Consider the following 19,579-nt stretch of genomic DNA (forward strand, 5'->3'; position numbering starts at 1 on the left):
ATGTGCAGAATTGATGTGCAGCTCTTGATGGGAATAATTTTTCCAAAGTACAAATATTACACAAGTAACACATACACTTGCTATGAATACAAAAACAATTCTTTAATCTCTAAAATAAGAAAGAGAATGCCTGGCTATTTAAAAAAGAGAAAATAGGCAAAAGGTTAATTGTAACTCATGAATTTACCTTGTCCCATTTGTACTTAGTCTGGACCAAAATATTAATCACTTTATTGAAGTAACAGACTACTTATTCACCCTTGCATTTGCCAAAATTATCAACACTTAGCAACTGCAAAATACTTCAATAATTCAATATACAATAGAAATAAAATTCTAAAGTCAAAAGTTCATACAGGCAACCATAGTCTCCAAAACTTTACAATGTAGACTGTGAAAGCTCACTAGGCATATCACAGACCAAGTTTCAAATAGTGCACAAGGTCCTGGAGAATGAGAATGCCAAAACAGAAAACTTAAATGCTGAGAAAGAAACAAATTGTTAATGTACACATAACCACCAAAAATCAGAAGATAATATTTGAAAGATTATTCACAGGAAAACTGTCATGAGAAAGTGTCTATGTGTATATATTTATCATAGATTTACACACAATATTTTTTAAATCCTATCACTCCTTTTTTCTTGCAAAGATAAACTATATTTTGAGGGAAAGAAGGGAGGCTCACTTCTGAATTTACTGGAAATAATGAGATGCAACCTCAGACCACTTAAATTAAGTCAATAAGAAGTCATGAATGTAAACAGAGTTTTAAAAATAATTGCTTGAATTGGGCAAAAGTGCTGGAAAATAATTTATGCCCAAAGAAAATAGCAGAAGGGGTTTGCCAGGAATGATAATCAATGGAAATATATTATAGGGGAAAAAAGTCCTTCTGGTCTACTTTGAACCACACCCTAATAGTTCAGCTGGAAAAGTAGAGACGTAAAGATAAGATTCTTTTAATTTTTTTAAAAAAACCAATGGACTGAAAGGAAATGTGTGCACGCACACATATTAACACAGATATATATATGCCAGTGAACATATATAAGGTAACAATATTTATGTATTTCAATCTCACAAATAACGCAGGTGGAAATAGAGACTACCCAAAAAGGTAAAAAATACCAGGCAAAATACTCTCAATCAGGAGGGGATGCAGATTCACACAACCTGCCACTATATAAAATAGGTGATAGTATAGCCCAATTTTCATACCCATTTCCTGTCCACTCTCTTCATTTAGGAAGATTAAGTGATAATAGGAAAGACTATGCAGGACCTAGAAATCAATTGCCTAGACATGGTCTTCCTGTTCATTATGAAGATTGTAGATTAAACAAGCTACTGAGCAAAGGATCTCTAAAATGACAGTAAGTCTTATGAAAGTCTGCTTCATTTGAAATAGAACATTTGTTAGCTGGTTTTAAACAGGAAGAGTTTTAAAGGTGGGTACATAAAGTGGCTACTATCTTATGGTACTCTAACAAATGTGGATATTGACAGTTCTCCATTTTTACATGCACAGGGAAAGAATATTAGCAGAACTGATTATACTTCTTTCTCTTCTAAAGAAAACATGCAACCAAATCGACTTAAGTAGAATTCCCTCCTATGTTCTAGAAATTTATCAGCAAGAAGACAATAGAAATCTTAAGAGAACAGATCCCTCTAAAACACATAATTCAATATCTAAACTTCAGCACGGTTATAAAGGTAAGAAATAAGAGAGCTGACACTACCAAGAATAAAATATCCCCAGAGGACGTTCACCTACAAACCCCACTTCCATTCGATAGAAAAATGCAGCTTCTGGGTACTCTCAATTTATTTCTGTCTGTTAGAATGCCATAAAGAACAAAAATTAAGAGCCTCCATCACCACATCAAATGATTTCTCATTAATATTTTAACATAAAAAACTTGGTATACACATAGGTTCAAACACATTACAGTTTCCAGAAGAAGAATGCCAGGAACAGAAAGAATGAAGTTTTAGGGAGGCACCACTATTTGCACTAGAGTCCCCTCCTTCTTGTGTTTCTGAAGTTGATTATGTGTACTAGTAACAGAATTTTTTTTACCGAACAGACCACTAGTTGCTCCAAAGCCAACATCTGCTGAAATACAAAGTAGTTATGAATGGCAAAATGGATGACTTAAGAAACTGCACACATACCCTATTAATTCCAGCAGGGGCAAGATGAATACAACAATGTAACACCCCGTTCTAAGCAAGGATAGTCAGTCTGTCCATTACACCCATGCCATGTCTCATAGATAACAAGCCTTGTGTTATCATGAATTAAAGAACTTTCTTCCTAGGGTCGATCTCCTCTGGCTTTTCCGGTGTTATAGGACTCCTTTCTGCTTCTTCTAGGCAGAAGGGAAGGATGGGCTCAAGATGGAATCCCAGCAAATGCCAAGCCTTGATGGGTCCCGAGAGAATCCCACATCCCACCCGCCCCCCATCTGCTATTACAGTAAGAGATTACACAATGAAAACTACTCTAAAGGACCGAGCAAATGCCAAGTAGTAATGATGTCCCTTCTAAATCCTTTAGCCAATAAATAGTTGGTTCGGGATCAGCTAAACCTGTACACTGCAGACCAGGAGGATCTCTTTTAGTCAGTGGAACTGTAATATCGTAGCAGGCCGGCAAAAGAGTTCACTTTTGAGCCACGAGCAATTCAGAGAGACAGCACAGCACTTTGCTCTAGAGGTCCTGGCTGAAATAGCTGTGGCCATCAGGGCCAGCGGTTTCCTCTCGTGTGTACAGTTGCTTCTGGAATCGTGCTGTTACAGGAATGCCTCCTGGTATACTGCGGAATGGGGAAGGGAAGGAACAATGTTAGCTCCAATCTATAAAATGTGCGTATCTGCCTCCTGGAAGCTGTGCTTAAATCAAGAACAAAAAGATCTTGAAAAATTTCACAAGATTCCAAAAGAAACCATTCAAATTTACTGCAATTTCACATTAAAAAATTGTTCTATATATTTAAGTGGGACTTTGTGATAAAATGAGCATAGATATACCCGAGAAGAAATATTGCCACCTTTTGGCGGAAAGCCTCTTCAACCCAACTAAAGCTATAACCAGAAACTTTAACTTTGCATATAACAGCTTGATATTTAGCGGGCAGGATTTGTCAGCAAAGCTGAACAATTGCCACAAGCTTATAAATTTGGCTGATTGGTGCATTACCAGCACTCAGCAATCACGTAGTTTATGAAATATATTATATTGTGAAAGAAGTTGTTTTTAATCATTTTACCTAAAACCAACTGTAGTGTGCAATATGTTATGGAATTAATTCAATAATTTGGGTAATCCTTCAAAAAGAGATAATAAATAATAACAACCTAATCTGTTAGGACAGAATTTCTTGTCTTCAACAGCCAGAAAAAGCAATAGGATACTATCCTGAGCAGCATTTTCTATGGCAGAATGAACAGCCTTTGTGTACTTATTCAGTCCTGAAACTTTTTTTTTTGGCATAAGAACTTCAATAGCAATGTGAAGCAGCAAAACCATGTCACATAACTGAGCAAAAATAGGATTTCTGGCCTTTGCAGGAAAGTGGGGTGCTTGTTTTTAAAAAATGAGTTACATTGATTGCTTAATCAGCAAGCCTAAAAACAATAGAAAAAAAAAGGCATGCAGTTGGTTTCTAGTAGGAAATTGCCAAATTTCAATGGCACAACAGAAAGGAGTTATGGGGATCCAGAAAGGAGCATGCTTATGGTTCTTTGAATTTTTTTTCCTCCACTTAGGTTTCACAGAAAGTGTACACCAACAGAGTTTTCATAAAAATTTGATTTCCTCAATTAAGTGGCTTGCCACTAATTAATATTATTTCTTTGGCTTTATGTGAAATACTCTAAAAAAAATTCTGACCAAATAAGAAGCTCTCCCATTGGCTGATACAATTAGAGCACCAAAACTACGGTATTCAACTGATTTGTTCTGAGACAACTTGCTTCAGATGAAAATGGATTAAAAATGGATTCACTCAGGGAAACTGAAGACATTTATTATTGACAGATTCATGCAGTGTGCTTCCACCACACAAGCCTCAGCAATAGCAATTTCTCTACTTTACAGGTAGTCCTTGACTTACAGTGGCAATTGGGACCAAAAATTCAGTCACTAAGCAATGCAAGGTGACATCATGTGACTGCATTGCTCAGCAACACCTGCAATCCCTGTTGCTATTGTTGTGAGCACCTCTTCAAAACTTTCTGCTTGCTTCCAACAACCAAAGTGGGGATTTTAGCAGGAAGCTGCAAGTCCCAAGCAGCTCTCAAGCAGGCTAACAGGCAAATAAATGGCTACTGCCCAGTGAGAGGAAGCAAGGGATTCACGGGTGGCTGGGGAGATGCAGCAGGAGTATGAATAATAATAATAATAATTATTATTATTATTTAATTTTTATATCGCCCTTCTCCCGAAGGACTCAGGACGGTGAACAGGCAGATAAAATAATACCATATATTACAATAAAAACACTCTTTAAAAAACTTATTCAATATGGTCTAAAATTTAAAATACAATACAAAATATAAAATAAACCCCAATAAAATCCATATTTAAAAACCCTATTTAAGCCAGTCCTGCTCGGAAGAATAGATACGTCTTCAGCTCGCGGCGAACGGTCCGGAGGTCAGGAAGTTGTCTTAAGTCCTGGGGGAAGCTCATTCCAGAGGGTAGGTGCCCCCACAGAGAAGGCTCTCCCCCTGGGGGTCGCCAGCCTACACTGTTTGGCTGACGGCACCCTGAGAAGACCCTCTCTATGGGAGCGTACTGGCCGGTGGGAGGCATGTGGTAGCAGAAGGTGGTCCCGAAGATATCCCGGTCCTATGCCATGGAGCGCTTTAAAGGTGGTAACTACCACCTTGAAGTGCACTCGGAAAACCACAGGTAGCTAGTGCAGCCTGCGCAGGATCGGTGTTATATGGGAGCCACGAGTGGCTCCCTCTATCACCCGCGCGGCTGCATTCTGAACCAACTGAAGTCTCCGGGTGCACCTCAAGGGGAGCCCCATGTAGAGAGCATTGCAGTAGTCCAGGCAAGAAGTGACGAGGGCGTGAGTGACCGTGCATAAGGCATCCCGGTCTAGAAAGGGGCGCAACTGGCGGACCTGGTAAAAAGCTCTCCTGGAGACGGTCGCCAAATGATCTTCAAAGGACAACCGTCCATCCAGGAGAACACCCAGATTGCGCACCCTCTCCATTGGGGCCAATGATTCGCCCCCAACAGTCAGCCGCGGTTGCAGCTGACTGTACCGGGATGCCGGCATCCACAGCCACTCAGTCTTGGAGGGGTTGAGCTTGAGCCTGTTTCTCCCCATCCAGACCAGTACGGCCTCCAAACACTGAGACAACACTTCGACAGCTTCATTGGGGTGGTCAGGGGTGGAAATGTACAGCTGGGTGTCATCCGTGTACAGTTGATAACTCACCCCAAAACCACTGATGACCTCACTCAGCAGCTTCATGTAGATGTTGAACAGAAGAGGTGAGAGAACCGACCCCTGTGGCACCCCACAAAGGAGGCGCCTCGAGGTTGATCTCTGCCCCCCTGCCAACATTGTCTGCGATCGGTCGGAGAGATAGGATGAGAACCACCGAAACACGGTGCCTCCCATTCCCAATCCCCCCAACCGCCGCAGCAGGATACCATGGTCGATGGTATCAAAAGCCGCTGAGAGATCTAGGAGAACCAGGGCAGAGGAATAACCCCTGTCCCGGGCCCTCCAAAGGTCATCCACCAATGCGACCAAAGCTGTCTCCGTGCTATACCCGGGTTGGAAGCCGGACTGGAACGGGTCTAGATAGACAGATTCATCCAGGTACCGGGGTAATTGGTGTGCCACCACACTCTCAACAACCTTCGCCACAAAGCGAAGGTTGGAGACTGGACGGTAGTTGCCCAAAACAGCTGGGTCCAGGGAGGGCTTTTTGAGGAGGGGCCTCACCACCGCCTCTTTCAAGGCGGTGGGAACAACACCCTCCCTCAAAGAAGTGTTGACAATCCCCTGGAGCCAGCCTCGTGTAACCTCCCGGGTGGCCAGCACCAACCAGGAGGGACACGGGTCCAATAAACATGTGGTGGCATTCAGTCGCCCCAGCAACCTGTCCATGTCCTCGGGAGCCACAGGATCAAACTCCTCCCAGATGGTCTCAACAAGACTAGCCTCCGTCACCTAGCCCGAAACTACCCAATTTTGGTCCAAACCGTCCCGAAGCCGAGCGATTTTGTCAAACAGATACCTGCTGAAATCCTCAGCACAACCCTGTAAGGGATCATCGCAACCCTCCTGATGAAGGAGGGAGCGAGTCACCCTAAACAGGGAGGCTGATAAGGTTGCATGAATGGGGGTGGGGGGGGGAGCAGAAGGATGCAAGTGCAACAGGGCTTGGGGTGGCTGCTGGTGGATGGGAAGTGTGCACAAATGTCCATCGAGACAGTGCAAGGGTGAAGCTTGGGAAGGCTGCACAAGCAGCAGAGGAGGTGCAATGTGAATTCAATGGGACTTGGGATAACCACATGGGCAGTGTGTGTGAAGAGCGTGCATGATTGGTCAGGTACAGTAACTACAGTAATCAACACTCGAGCATTCCCAAGGCAGAGGAAGGCTAGGAAGCAAGCAAAAGCCAAAGGTATAAACCTAGGTAGTCTTATCTCCTTTGAGCCAGAAAGCAGTCCCAGTCCCATGACTTCCCCTTTAGTGATCGCTTCACTTGGCTAAGGTGAGGTTGCGAAGCGAGGACTACACTGTCTCTACTCTGATTATTAGTATTGCCACCCCTCTGCTTAAATTTGTTCCAGAGCATTGGGAACAAATTTGGGGTAGGCAGAAAGGATGGTGTGACAACAGAAATTCAATTCAGAGAATAAAGAAACAGCAGCTTAATGCTGAATGTACTGTTGTTTTCTCACTGTGCTTATTTGCCCTTGTACATATTTTGGCAACTTGCAGATACATAAATCAGCAAACATAAATAAAATATCCAGATTTTTAAAAGGAAAAACACTCTTTATCAGCAGAGTGAAGAACAACAATTTAAACCAGAAAATACTGAAGTTATCTGAAAGAATAATGAGGCAAATGTAACCTGCCCACTAAGAATACTTTTTTTCTGACTGCTTCATAATTAGTTTTTCAGTGGGGTTTGGCATAGCTGGGCTAAGGCAGAGTGAATTTCAAAGGACAAAGTAAATAGCAAAATTTCTAAATTTCCATTCCCAACATCGTAATTATGGTTGCTAGTCACGAGGAACATTTTTTTAGAAATATTAAACTATGTGACCTTCTAAAAGGAAAGCATATTAATTCAATTTAATAAAGGGATGCAAAACCTTTATTACCACCAAGCATTATATATCATTAAACATTAATAGAATTCAGTGGTCATGCCTGAAAATTACATCCGTTATTTTAGATAAAAATAATAATAAAGCACTTACTGATTCTTGTGTTTGAAGCCACTGATATGAGCTTGATACTGCTCTATAGAATTCAGTACTATGTTACAGTCATTGCAGGGATATCCCTTTGCAGCTGAAAATATCACAAAATTTGAGCATCAAATTAGCTGAATTAAAGAGCCAAGTCGATATAATTAACCGTAAAGAGGCATTCACAATGACTCTATGTACTGTGATGCTAGGAATTCTAAGCAGTGTCATAGTCATTGTCAGTTTAATTTACTCAACAGCAGACTTATGGTCATATATCCAACTTTCCTATTTTTTAATTATAGCATCTGCAGGGAGTTCAAAATTTAATTGAAACATTAATGATGGGCTGTTTTCAGGATTTAAATGTATGCTTTCAAACAAAACAATTGTTACTGTGGTATACATGGGTGTATTCAATCTGGAAAAAGGCATTTGAGAGGAGATTAACATTACTGCCTTTCAGAGAGCTGCTCTGAGCCCACCATGATTGCAATGGTATTAAATAATAATAATAATAATAATGGGAATTCTGATCATTGATCTCCTGAAGCTTGATTCTTTATAAAGACTGTAGAACTGCCGCAGAGCTATTTTTTTGCATTACTCTCTTTCTCAGACCCTTAAACTATACCAGAAGGAAAGTGAACATTTGTTGTTGTTAAAAAACTATTAAAATGGAATGTGACACAAACACATTGTTCCAAATTGTAGTATATTTTGCAATTCATCTGTTTCTGGTTAATTCAGTTATGTTAGAAATATTTTCCTTAGTAAGAACTGGAAGCAACATATTCAAATGAATATTTTGCCATGTAGTTTTTACTGAACGTTTGAAAAAGGTCAAAAAAGACACATCTGTCAGATCACCTGGGAATTATAATAATTTTAAAGGCAAGAAATATATAAAGGTTCTCTTCCCATTCCAGAGGAAAAGAATGAAGAATGGCAACGGTTCAACAGATAAAATGTTGATTTTTAAAACATATAATTATTAAAATGTGGTATGTTTCTGAATGATTCCTTATAATTAACAGGATCAGCCATTTTTAAAATCAACAGGATGGAAGTTGCAGATTGGACAATTACCTAAAATTCTCATTATGGAAGTTTTTAAATAATGCTCCTCTAGGTTGCTATTTCCCCTGCTATAAACCCCAATAACACCCAAGTATGACTCCATCTAATCTATTTTCCATCCATCCAATCCAACCCTCCATCCAGGATTGCTGTTGCCAAGCAATGCAGTCATGTGACATTTTGCTTTATGACCACATCACTCAGTGACAGAAATTCCAGTCTCAACTGCCTTCATAACTCGAGTGCTATCTATACTTAAAATGAAAAGAGGGATAAATGAAGATAAATATTTGGGAAGAAGATGTTTGTGGTATTACTGGCACTCACAAGGTTAAGTAGTTGTAAGTCAAGAACCACCTGTAAAAACAAATACTTAATGGATAGTTAGGATGATAATTCCATCACAGATCTCTGCAAAGCAAGTAGGGAGTTGCAGGAATACCAATAAAGGAAGCAGAATCTTCAACTTGAAGTAAGGTGAACTGCACATACAGAGGCACAAAACTGGGCAATCTGGGAGGATATATTTGGGTTTGTATCAGATAAGAGGAGCAACAAATGGAAGTTAAGCTCTCTGCCAGGAAATATAGCATAATAGTTTGATTTTAAATTGGGGTTTTATTAATATTTTAAATATTTTAAATTTAAATTTTAATTATCAGCCGTTTTCGTAATTTTGCTATATTTTAATTCGTTTTTAACTGTACATATTCTGTATTTTATTTCTGGCTGTACACCGCCCTGAGTCCTTCGGTAGAAGGGCAGTATAAAAATTTAATAAATAAAATAAATAAATAAAATAAAATATTTCAGGATGGGGTAAATGTGAATCATTGTCTAAGTTACGTTTCTATGAAACGTCAATAGTATAATACACAGTTAATAGGAGGCTACAGCAAACCTTTCGGAAGAATCCTCCAAATTACAGAATTAAATTGAAGCTCCATTCACAAATCTATTGTTTTATTTCCAGTTATTTTAAACATTTCTTTAAAAGGATATTTTTACCACAATATTATTTTGAGAGGTCTCTTTCTGGTCCATATACAATTTTTCTATTCATTTTGATTTAAGCTGTCATATGGGCAGACTATCAGGATACTTTGTTTTCATATTGAGTCTCAGGTAGCTGCCAATAATTTCTTATCCAAATTACTAACAAGTTCTATAATCTGTTTTTTAAAAGTATATTTTTCCAACTGTTAATTCTTCATTTACTTGTTTTATTTTACTTACAACTCATGAAATTATTTTATTTTACTTACAATCATTTTGCTTAATTCTGAATTCTAGCTTATTTATAAACTACCAAATGTTATCCTTATTTTGACATGCTTTCTACTCACAGTAAAGGTATGGATCACTTGTATCACTGTCAACATTTCAATTTCCCACTTTCATTCTTTTTGGATACATTGCATATACATTCCCCTTCATTTTCTTTCTAACAAAAACCTTCCACACTAGATTGTAGCACTATAAACAATGAAGCCATATTTTTGCAGCTCATGAAAAATTAAGAATTAAGTTGTAGAAATTCCCCCACCCACCATTGCCTCTTAGCATTGACCTTATCTCACTTGCTCTCCTTTTAGTGTCCAAAATTTCGATTTGGGAGAGTTTTAAAGGCATTTGTGAGAAACTGAGAGGCTTCTTTTCCCAAGCCAGATATCCCAGAATTTTCAGGATATCTCTTCTAATTCTCTCCTCATCTAGAAGGAGCAATTCCAACCTAATCACTCTGCACATGAATATAACCACTGTGAAAAATAGAAGGGTATATTTTGTTTCCAATTACATAAAACAGGTAGTCCTCAACTTACAACAGTTCATTTAGTGATCATTCAAAGTTACAATGGCACTAAAAAACCCAACATGACTGTTTTTCATACTTATGACCATTCTAGCATCCTCAGGATCACACAATCAAATTTCAGACTCCTGGCAACCGATACAATGATTCACTTAACAGTTGTGGCAAAGAAGGTCATAAAATGGAGCAACATTCATTAACAAATGTCTTGCTTAGCAACAGAAATGTTGGCCCCCTAAGTCAAGGGCTACCTGTGTAAAAGTGAGGCAGCCCAATTCATGTAAGACATAAAAAGCAAAATAAAAGGTTAGTTATGGCATTATGAACATGTACAACTGATTCTGTTCTTTATTCTGAAAGCCTTCTATAAACACTCACCACTGGAAACAGCTGGTTCCTCAGGGGTTCTCCCATAGTGTGCCATTAGCTTAAGCTTAGTTTCCTGCTTTTTGTGTTTCTTGCCGACATAGTGTTGTTTAGCCATCAGTGGATTATTGAATGTAGCATGGCAGAGATTGCAGAATTTGTCTGGGTCAGAAGTGTTTTGATTCTCTTCATTAGCAGACACAGTAGTGGGAAGAAGAATAGTAAGCTCTTTCTGAATGGATAAAGCTGCTACAAATATAACCCAAAAGATAAAAAAACAAAAAGTTAGAGGAAAGATAAAAGCATATTTTCACAAAACCAGAACTCTCCTCACAAGGCTAGAAATTTCCTTTCTTATTCTGCATAAAGGTTGAATGTTCTTAGCACATGCACATGTATATGGATTACAAAACAAATAATCTGAAATGGCAAAATGATCAAGAATATGTATTTTGTTTGCTTCCATCAGGCATTTTACCATTGTATCAGTCATCAAACTTAGGACATCCATATGCAAATTCTCAACTTTTATATATATGTGTGTGTGTGTGTGTGTGTGTGTGTGTGTGTGTGTGTGTGTGTGTATGTATATATATATGTGTGTGTGTGTGTATGTATGTATGTATGTATGTATGTATATATATGCTCTTGAACCTTATTATGTAGAGGACAGGGACTGCTGAATAGTGTTTGTATTATAATGTATATAAACCCTAGACTATTCTGATGAGAGGGTTTTTTTTCCACAATGCCAGGAGAGAACTCCTCTGTACCTTCCTGATCATACCTTCTGTTTTAGGAGACTGCTGCTTCAGTTTCAAATTCTTGGCATGAGTCTTGCCTAAGTAGTGAGAATTAGCCACAACAGGTGAAGAAAAGGTCATGTTACAGATGGGACAGCATTTGTTCCTGTCTTCACCGTTACTGCTCGATTGCTTGTAAAAAGGAACACAGACATTTACTGGGATTGAAGGGACAAACGGAAAGCATATCAAAATGTCCCATGTTCAGAAACTGGAACTTAAATGAAACTGTTAGCACCACTTTTTACTAAACATTGTCCTCTTTATTTAAAGCAAGACGGTGAAGTTAGCATAGAATTATTCAAGCAAGGCCTAATATGTTGTAGAATGGAAATAATTTACTAGTAGGATCTTATCATCAAACAAATGATGTCACAAGAGAGCTTCAGTTTAAAATAGGTTTATGTTTCTGTAACAATATTAATTCACAATTGTCTCTGAATAATAGTCTTCTAATAAGCTTCTTAAATTTATTTTCATTGAAGACTGGTTTCAATGTTTTTGCAATAATGCCAAATAATAATAATGTCAAAAATTATCTCTGGAACATTGTACTATTGGCCAAGACTTGCTGTACTGAATGCACCGGATAGATTTTCTATTTAAATAAATATATGATGTGCTTATTCTTCTTTGGACCTCTGGTATTACCTGCTCCGTATCCAGCTTTATTTTCTTATTCTGACATAATTCCTCTTCCCCATGGATAGACATGTATCTCCGAACTTTGTTTGCATGCTTTTTACTCTGAAAGAAGATAACAAAGGACAAGAAGACTAAGCACATCTAGGAGCTTTTATACACATATCAACAATTTCAACAGCTACTTCTAGTTTAAACACACCTGATAATGAGCAAGCTTCTGGGATTCAGAGATGAGCACTGCGCTACATACTTTGCACTGGGTGTCAGTGAAGATGTGGCTATTTTCTTTAATCAGCTGATCCACTGTAAAGACAAGAACATTAAATATGTATATATACACTAATGTGAACATGTGTAAATAATTTAAAAACTACGAATTCTTGCAGTCACCAAGCAATCTTCATGGGCTTTTCCAGAATAACACAGAACTCAAAAATTCTTTGCTTTCTGACAAATATGAGTTAGACGTTCCAAAATGACAATTTTAATGCCTTAATCAGACAAAAAGCAAATACTTTTTGAGAAAAAAATATTTTATTCATTACATTTAACTCAACAAAACAAAAAATAGTGTTCTTGATGTTGGGCTTGACTCCTGGTGATTTCATGTTCATATAGTTTCTTGGTAACAATCTAGAAATAGCTTGCCATTGCCTTCTCTTCCACTTGTAAAGAAAGTAATTTTAAGACAGCACAATTAAAGGGTCAACATTTCTTTCAATGATTGATCCACATTCATTTTAAATATAATGCCAATGCTTCCATTAATCTTCTCCTGAAAAAATAACCTGGTCAATGGAAGTCTTTCTGTAAGAAACTACAGTTCTAATATTGTTTCTGCCTTATAAATCTTCAACATTTAACATTTCTCATTGTGTCAAGTAGATAAAGAACCATTTTATTGGCTGTTTTGACAATATACAGTATGCAATGGCAGTGTAAGTATGTAACTATCCTACACCAAGTAACTGCTATGTATACATGGATTAAGAAGGCTGAAAAAAATATGTGTGAATAGAGAATTTTATCTATCATTGATCTGCAATTCTGTACAAACACACCCCATTTTACAAACTCCAGCAAATCATTACACTGACACAACAAATTACAAATACTGCTGTTAACAGCATCAGAGAGAAAAAATAATCTGAATTATTACTTATCAATAGTAGAACAGAGTAAGAATTACCCTCAAATAACAAACATTTTTGGTAATTTTATGTTAAGAGATTTATTGTAGAATATGTGTTGTAGATGGTTTGCTTTGTCATTTTTGTTTTTATAAAGATTATGGAAGCCATAGAACCATGGAACACATGATGCTGATTTCTTATGGTGTTCATGACATTTCTGTGCAAAAATCTATTTTACAGAAAAGATTCATACCTAATACTGGTAATTGGGAACAGCTTTTCTAATCCTGTTGACAACTGTTAAACATCCCAACAGCTTGTAATAATGTTTAGTGAAAACCCAGCAACTGTATCCCTTTCCAGTTTAGATTTGAACATTCTCCTTACCTGTTTTTAAACTTTGGAAGTCTGAAGCTTAACATAAGGAAGTAGCTATACATTAATTCAGACAGAATATGTAAGCTATGGGGACATGAGTTCTAAGAAGATTGTCATTATTACATGTGCAAATAAATCCATATTACTGTACATATGATAACATAAAAATTCTCTACTACTTGTCCCAAGGGGTCCGACTCTTCTCTGACGCAATCCCATTTTGCCTCCTTATTCTATCTTCAAAAATTTTCTAATATTCAGTTCAAGTGCAGAAAAAACATCTGTCCTTATCCATTTTGATTTAAATGATGAGAATTAGATGGTATGTATTCATGACTGGGATTCAGAGGAACTATTTATAAGAGATGTTATCTTTCCTGAAGATGTCATTTTAGGTTAAAGATAGTGTTAAAAATCTTACTGACTTATTGATAGAGAAGGTAAACTGGACCTACTGAAATGTTCTGATAATTAAGACAAATTCTTAGGCTTAAAATTATTTTTTATTTGTAACCAGCACACTGAATTTAAATTCTATCAAAAATAAGATCAATTTACAGATTGTAAACTCTGCTCATTACTGATGTAGAACTGTTAAATTCACACTTTAAATTGTGTTCCAAAGTGGATCAGTATGTCTATCACAGATTAAAAGAAGTGAGACAACTTCTGGTGTTCTAAAATTATTACAAAGTCTGCAAGTGTTTCTGTCCTTTCTTATTATCAAATGTATGTCAATAAACCTTGAAGACTTCGTAGAAGCTTCAAAGCTACTGGAGCATAGTTCCTAGATGGAAGAAAGGAAAGTAATACCCTTCCAGGTGTTGAATTACAATGACCAACATCCCTCACCATTTATCATGCTGGCTGGATTGCTACAGTAAGAGTCAATTATTTCAGCTGTAATTAATAGATCTCATATTCTCAATCTTAGTTTAGACAATGATTATTTTACTGATTTTATGCTCTAATTTTCACAGCCGTATGCTTTGGGGGAAAAATTAACCCTAATTCATTAAACTGTTTAAATAACTGTTACTATGCTAATTTAGATAAGCAAAATGTAGAAAACCTATAGGCTTATGCAGGCACATATTAAAAGGTATAGGTATTTAATAGATAGTACCATAGGTGAAATTAACCAATGTGATTCTCTGCAAACTACAGAAGGTAATTTAAGAAGTGAGATTAAAAAGTCTTATTTAAAAAATAATGTCCATAGGATTCTAGTTGAACATTTATTCATTAATTTTTTTTGCTGCCCATCTCCCCTGTAAGGGGGAGATTGGGCAGCTTACAGGTTATAAAACAAGTAAAAATAGTTAAAAGATTAAAAAAATACAGAATTAAAATATTATTAAGAACTATACTGAACTATACTATAACATGGATTAACAGAAGAACTTGCCATATGAGTACATTCTTGGGAGAGTATTTCTCTTAAACTATAAGACTGTTACAAAATATGATACAAAACTGTTCTTCATGCTGGTACTTATATTAAAAATGATAGAAAGTATCAGTGATGAGCTAACTCTAATTCTGAACAAAGTAACTGCACGGTCCACTTACAATTACTCTACCCAGCAGCTTTCTCAGACTGCAGAGGGAATTGTATGCTCTTCCTATCTAATTAGCTAATGACGAGAAGGATTGGGGTGACATAATAGCAGTCTTCCAATACTTGAGGGGCTATCACAGAGAAGAGGGAGTCAATCTATTCTCCAAAGTAGTTGAGGGCAGGACAAGAAGTAATCACAGCTTATCAAAGAAAGATTCAACCTAGAGTTTAGGGAAAAGTTCCTGTCAGCCAGAAGAATTAGTCAGGGGAATGGCTTAGCTCCAAAATTGTGAGTGCTTCATCAGTAGAGGTTTTTAACAAAAGACTGGCAACCATTTGTCTGAAATGGTATAGGATCCCTGCTTAACAGGGCTGGACCAGAAGACCTCCAAGATCCCTTCCAACTGTTACTCTCTATTTTATGATAACAAAAGGACAAAATAATTGGCTAGTTGGAGCTTAGTATAATATAAATAATATTTTAATAACTGAACAGATAACCACATTTTGCCTTTCTTACTGCAAAGAAGCTTGCCCATATAAATGTAAGAATACATATGTAACTAAATATCCAACCAGCACAGTAAACAAAATAAAATGAATAGACTAGGAAAAAGTACCTTTCTGGTCACCAAAAGATGAACCCAACAACCCCTTCCAGGTAGAAGGCAATTTGTAGACTTTTTCCTGTCCTGTAGAAGAAAGCTGTTGTCTTTCAATTGCATATACTGATTTAGCTGACTATAGTTCCATTTTGAATAAATTTTAAGAAGTTTTCTACACACAACAAAAATTTAAATTTAAACTATGTTTAAATAGTTAGCAAATACATTATAGCTAACTGATGGTCCCATAAGTTATTAAATTGATTGTTTCTTTCCTCTTTTATAAGATGAGACTGTCAGGTCTATCTTTCAGTAACAACAAAGATAGTTCATAATTAAGTCCTACTACTTTCTTGATCATTGAAGATGGAGCCAATAGGACATTCCTATGGAGTGAGCAGAGTTTAAAGTATCTTTTATATTAAATGACTGTGTGCTTCAGCTACTGTCCTATAAATGGCAATCAGCACTGGTAGCTAATAGAATGTGACTCTACAGGAATACACTATCATACTATATCCAGTAGGTGGATTCATTGCTTTCTTAATCCTTAACTCCTTCTCTCTGGTTTTGAAGGTGAGTGAAGGCAGAAACTTCTCCCTCATTTTTCTTGTCAATTAAAGAGCCTGTCTCCACCAAGCAGATTCTAATACCCACTTATAATCTGCACGTGAGCTCCATGATGCAACTGGGGAAAATATTTTTTTTTCCAATTATCCATCCACCTGGAAAATGATGGCATTAATTTGAGGTACATTTTCTTTGGATCTTAACTTCTCTATCTTTGAAAGCATGTATTGTTAGTGGACCTGAGAACTTCAGCAACTGTTTCCCTACCTGCTTTTTGCTCACATAACGTTTAAGATGAGATCGCTAGGCCAAAAGGAGGAAATTGGTCTTCTTTAACACCTTCTCTCCATCTTCACAAGGGCTGAAGGATTTTTTTCTTGTTTTCTATTAGAATGGAATTAATATTCCAAATATCTTTTTTTAAACCAATGTTTGAGTGGTAGGCTCCTGGTTGGTAATCCACCAGTTAATGCCTGAGACACAGAATCAGCAATGCACTCCCAAAGCCACTGAAAATAAGTATTGTTAGTCTCATCAAGGGATGGTTCAGATGCCAGAGGGTCATTATTAGTGTAATCCAATGCTCACCTAGATCATCTTGTATCTCACTTGTGGAGAATGAGAGGCTGCCAGAAAGTTGCTTTAGTTTAAGAGACCTGGCACTTGTCCACTGCTCACCTGCTACCTGAAGGCTCCTCTGATTGATGCAACTGTGAGTGCTCTTGAGTCGGCTCAAATATAGATCTATAAAGTTATAAAATCATTTTTGCCCCAGCATTCTCTTATTTTAATTCTTAAGTCTCCAAATGGCTTTTCTACCGTAGCTGTTTTTTGGTGTGCTCATCTACTGTACTTGCCAAAGTCCTTCATTGCAGTGCTGGTACCAAATGTTTATGATTTGTGACGCTTCAGCTGTGACTTGAATTTTTTCTTTTCCTGTTGTTGTTTTTTTGGCAGTCCTCAAAATAAGACTGAGAAAAGCCACTGCTTCTTCTAGCCAACAAAACTTAAGATGAAATAAAGGAGTTTCCACCATAATATAGAAAGATCCTCCTAGAAGAGTGGAGTGAAATCTTCCCTATCAGCTCCATCTTTGGTAACCAAGAAAGATGTATTTAAAACATATCCGCAGCATTAAGTGCATCATTTAAAGAAATGAAAAGATTTCTAGGCTGAAAATTGGCAACCCTAATAATAAAGTTCAACATTCTGATGAAAACTGAGAAAACATAGCATCAGGTACAACTAAACCTTTAAATTTCTGCATTTACTGCATCATTACTATCTCCCTACAAATTGCTTGTATTCTATTTCATTATTTCCCCACTTAAGTTCCTGATAAATATGGCTTTTACTGTGACCAACATATTTAATTACCATAATCATCTATCCACCCTTTTTTGATCTGGTACCAAGTTTATACTTACTGAATTTGATTCTAATGTGTGAAAGATTAAATGAAAGACTTGGCCCTGGAAAGGTTGCCTATTCCAGATTTTTATATTATCTAAATCCAGTCCAATCCATGGTGTTCTAGAATAGGCAACATATCCACAGAATTGTCAGGCAAGGGACAAAATCTGTAGCTATTACTACATATGCTTAGCTTTTATTGGATGTGCCCTCGTTGCTGATTCATCTGTGATGGAAAGAGATTTCCTAGTAAGATATTAGCATCCTTCTATAAGCCTGCAAGGAAATCTAGAACATTGGCAGGAAAAATCATCTGGAGCAATACTATTTCTCTACCAGGTAACAAGGTTCTCAGAAATCACCTTTTCAATGTAATTCTTTCAGTTTCTAATATACGACCCGTTAAATATCTATCATACTTCCCATTTCTTTAACAGTAATATGTGTTGTAATTTGATATATTTAATGAGCAACAGTTTGGGAAAAACTCTTAGAATTTCACTCTGGAAGTTCAATTTATATGTATAACGAGGGAGGCAATATATCAAGTAGGATAAAATCCAATGCCAGGTATGAATCACTGGCAAAAGTCAACAAGCCACACAAAATTAACTCCCTGCACTCCATTGATTTAGAAACGATTATAAATACACAATGCAGTTTTTAAACCCTTGTGTTTGGACTATTAATTCTTATTAGAATCAGTATCATGGCCATTGTTTTCCGGAGATGAAGTTTCAACAGGTTCACTCTTTTGGAAAATTCCAGCTGAAGGGAGGACACAATAAACCCACAGGGAAAGAACATTTTCTTCTTTCACCACACCACTAAATTTCCCGAGACACTAGTTCTAAAGTTGTCGACCGAGAAGCGAGCGCCGTTTCCCTATAGCACAACGGCGAATTCTTACACCATCTTACTAACAAGTAACACGGTTTTTACAGCGTGTTTTCACATGCTTGGGATTCAAAAAACAAACAAAAAAAACCCCAAAACCAAAACCGTCCAGATTCTCGACTTCTTATCCCGACTGATTTTCCTTTTTAATCTCAAAGCGTCCTCCAACTTCGTATCTGTTGGGCTGTCGCCGGTAACGAATTCAAACGAAAAAGTCTCCGGAGCTCTCGGCTTGGCAAGAGCTGGAAATGTCAAAGCACTTTCGGGAAGAGGCAGAAAGCTTTCCACGAGCGTGAGGGGGGTGGAGGGAGGGGAAGTAACGTTTTGAGCGGCTCTCGTTCTGCCACGTGATAAGCGAGGGGGGAGGATCAGCCACCGGTCCCAAAGCTCGAAGCCCCGCCTGAGAGCTGCGGGGAGAAGGGTAAATGGGCAACATCCCCAGTCCTACTTTTTGACGCAATCCCGCACGCTTATGGGAACAAGGTAGGAGGATAAGGTACAAGACCACCGGTCGTCCGCAACAGCAAGGCAGAAACACCCCAGCCTCACCTGCCTCTTTTCCCACCGGCAAGGCTGAAGCGTCCCCGTTGCTACCCGCTTCGTCCGCCATCTTCTTTCAGCGTAGCCGCCCCCGAAGTGTCGGTCTTCTCCCACAACTCCAAAACATCGCGAGACGTCCCGAACCAAAGGCGCATTACAGTATCGCGAGAGGCCCGCTTCCTTAACCAGCATGTCCAAAAAGTGGGAGGCCTCTGTTCTCGTGATGCTTCATTTCAAAGCCTGGTTGAAGGGGGGGGAGAACACGTGACTAAAGCTGAGTCTACAAATGCCCGGAGATGGGCGGGCGT

The 19,579-nt window shown here is 37.8% G+C and overlaps 1 protein-coding gene across 5 annotated transcripts; it reads right to left on the reverse strand.

Moving 5' to 3' along the window:
• Positions 1-81: 81 nt before the first annotated feature.
• On the reverse strand, positions 82-19,490 carry ZNF346 (zinc finger protein 346). Of its 5 annotated transcripts, none has more exons than XM_058173038.1 (8): positions 19,281-19,490; positions 15,867-15,938; positions 12,374-12,477; positions 12,181-12,276; positions 11,514-11,661; positions 10,739-10,972; positions 7,477-7,570; positions 82-2,827 (listed from the first exon to the last, which is right to left on the reverse strand). In XM_058173038.1, exons 1-8 carry the CDS (start codon positions 19,339-19,341, stop codon positions 2,722-2,724), a joined length of 915 nt encoding a protein of 304 aa, XP_058029021.1. In that variant the 5' UTR covers positions 19,342-19,490; the 3' UTR covers positions 82-2,721. The 5 variants fall into 5 exon arrangements, with proteins under 5 accessions (XP_058029021.1, XP_058029020.1, XP_058029023.1 ...); XM_058173037.1 differs by having other exon boundaries at positions 10,739-10,975; XM_058173040.1 differs by lacking the exon at positions 15,867-15,938.
• Between the last annotated feature and the right edge of the window lie 89 nt (positions 19,491-19,579).

The sequence above is a fragment of the Ahaetulla prasina genome, chromosome 2 (assembly GCF_028640845.1).
Source record: "Ahaetulla prasina isolate Xishuangbanna chromosome 2, ASM2864084v1, whole genome shotgun sequence".
NCBI lineage: Eukaryota > Metazoa > Chordata > Lepidosauria > Squamata > Colubridae > Ahaetulla > Ahaetulla prasina.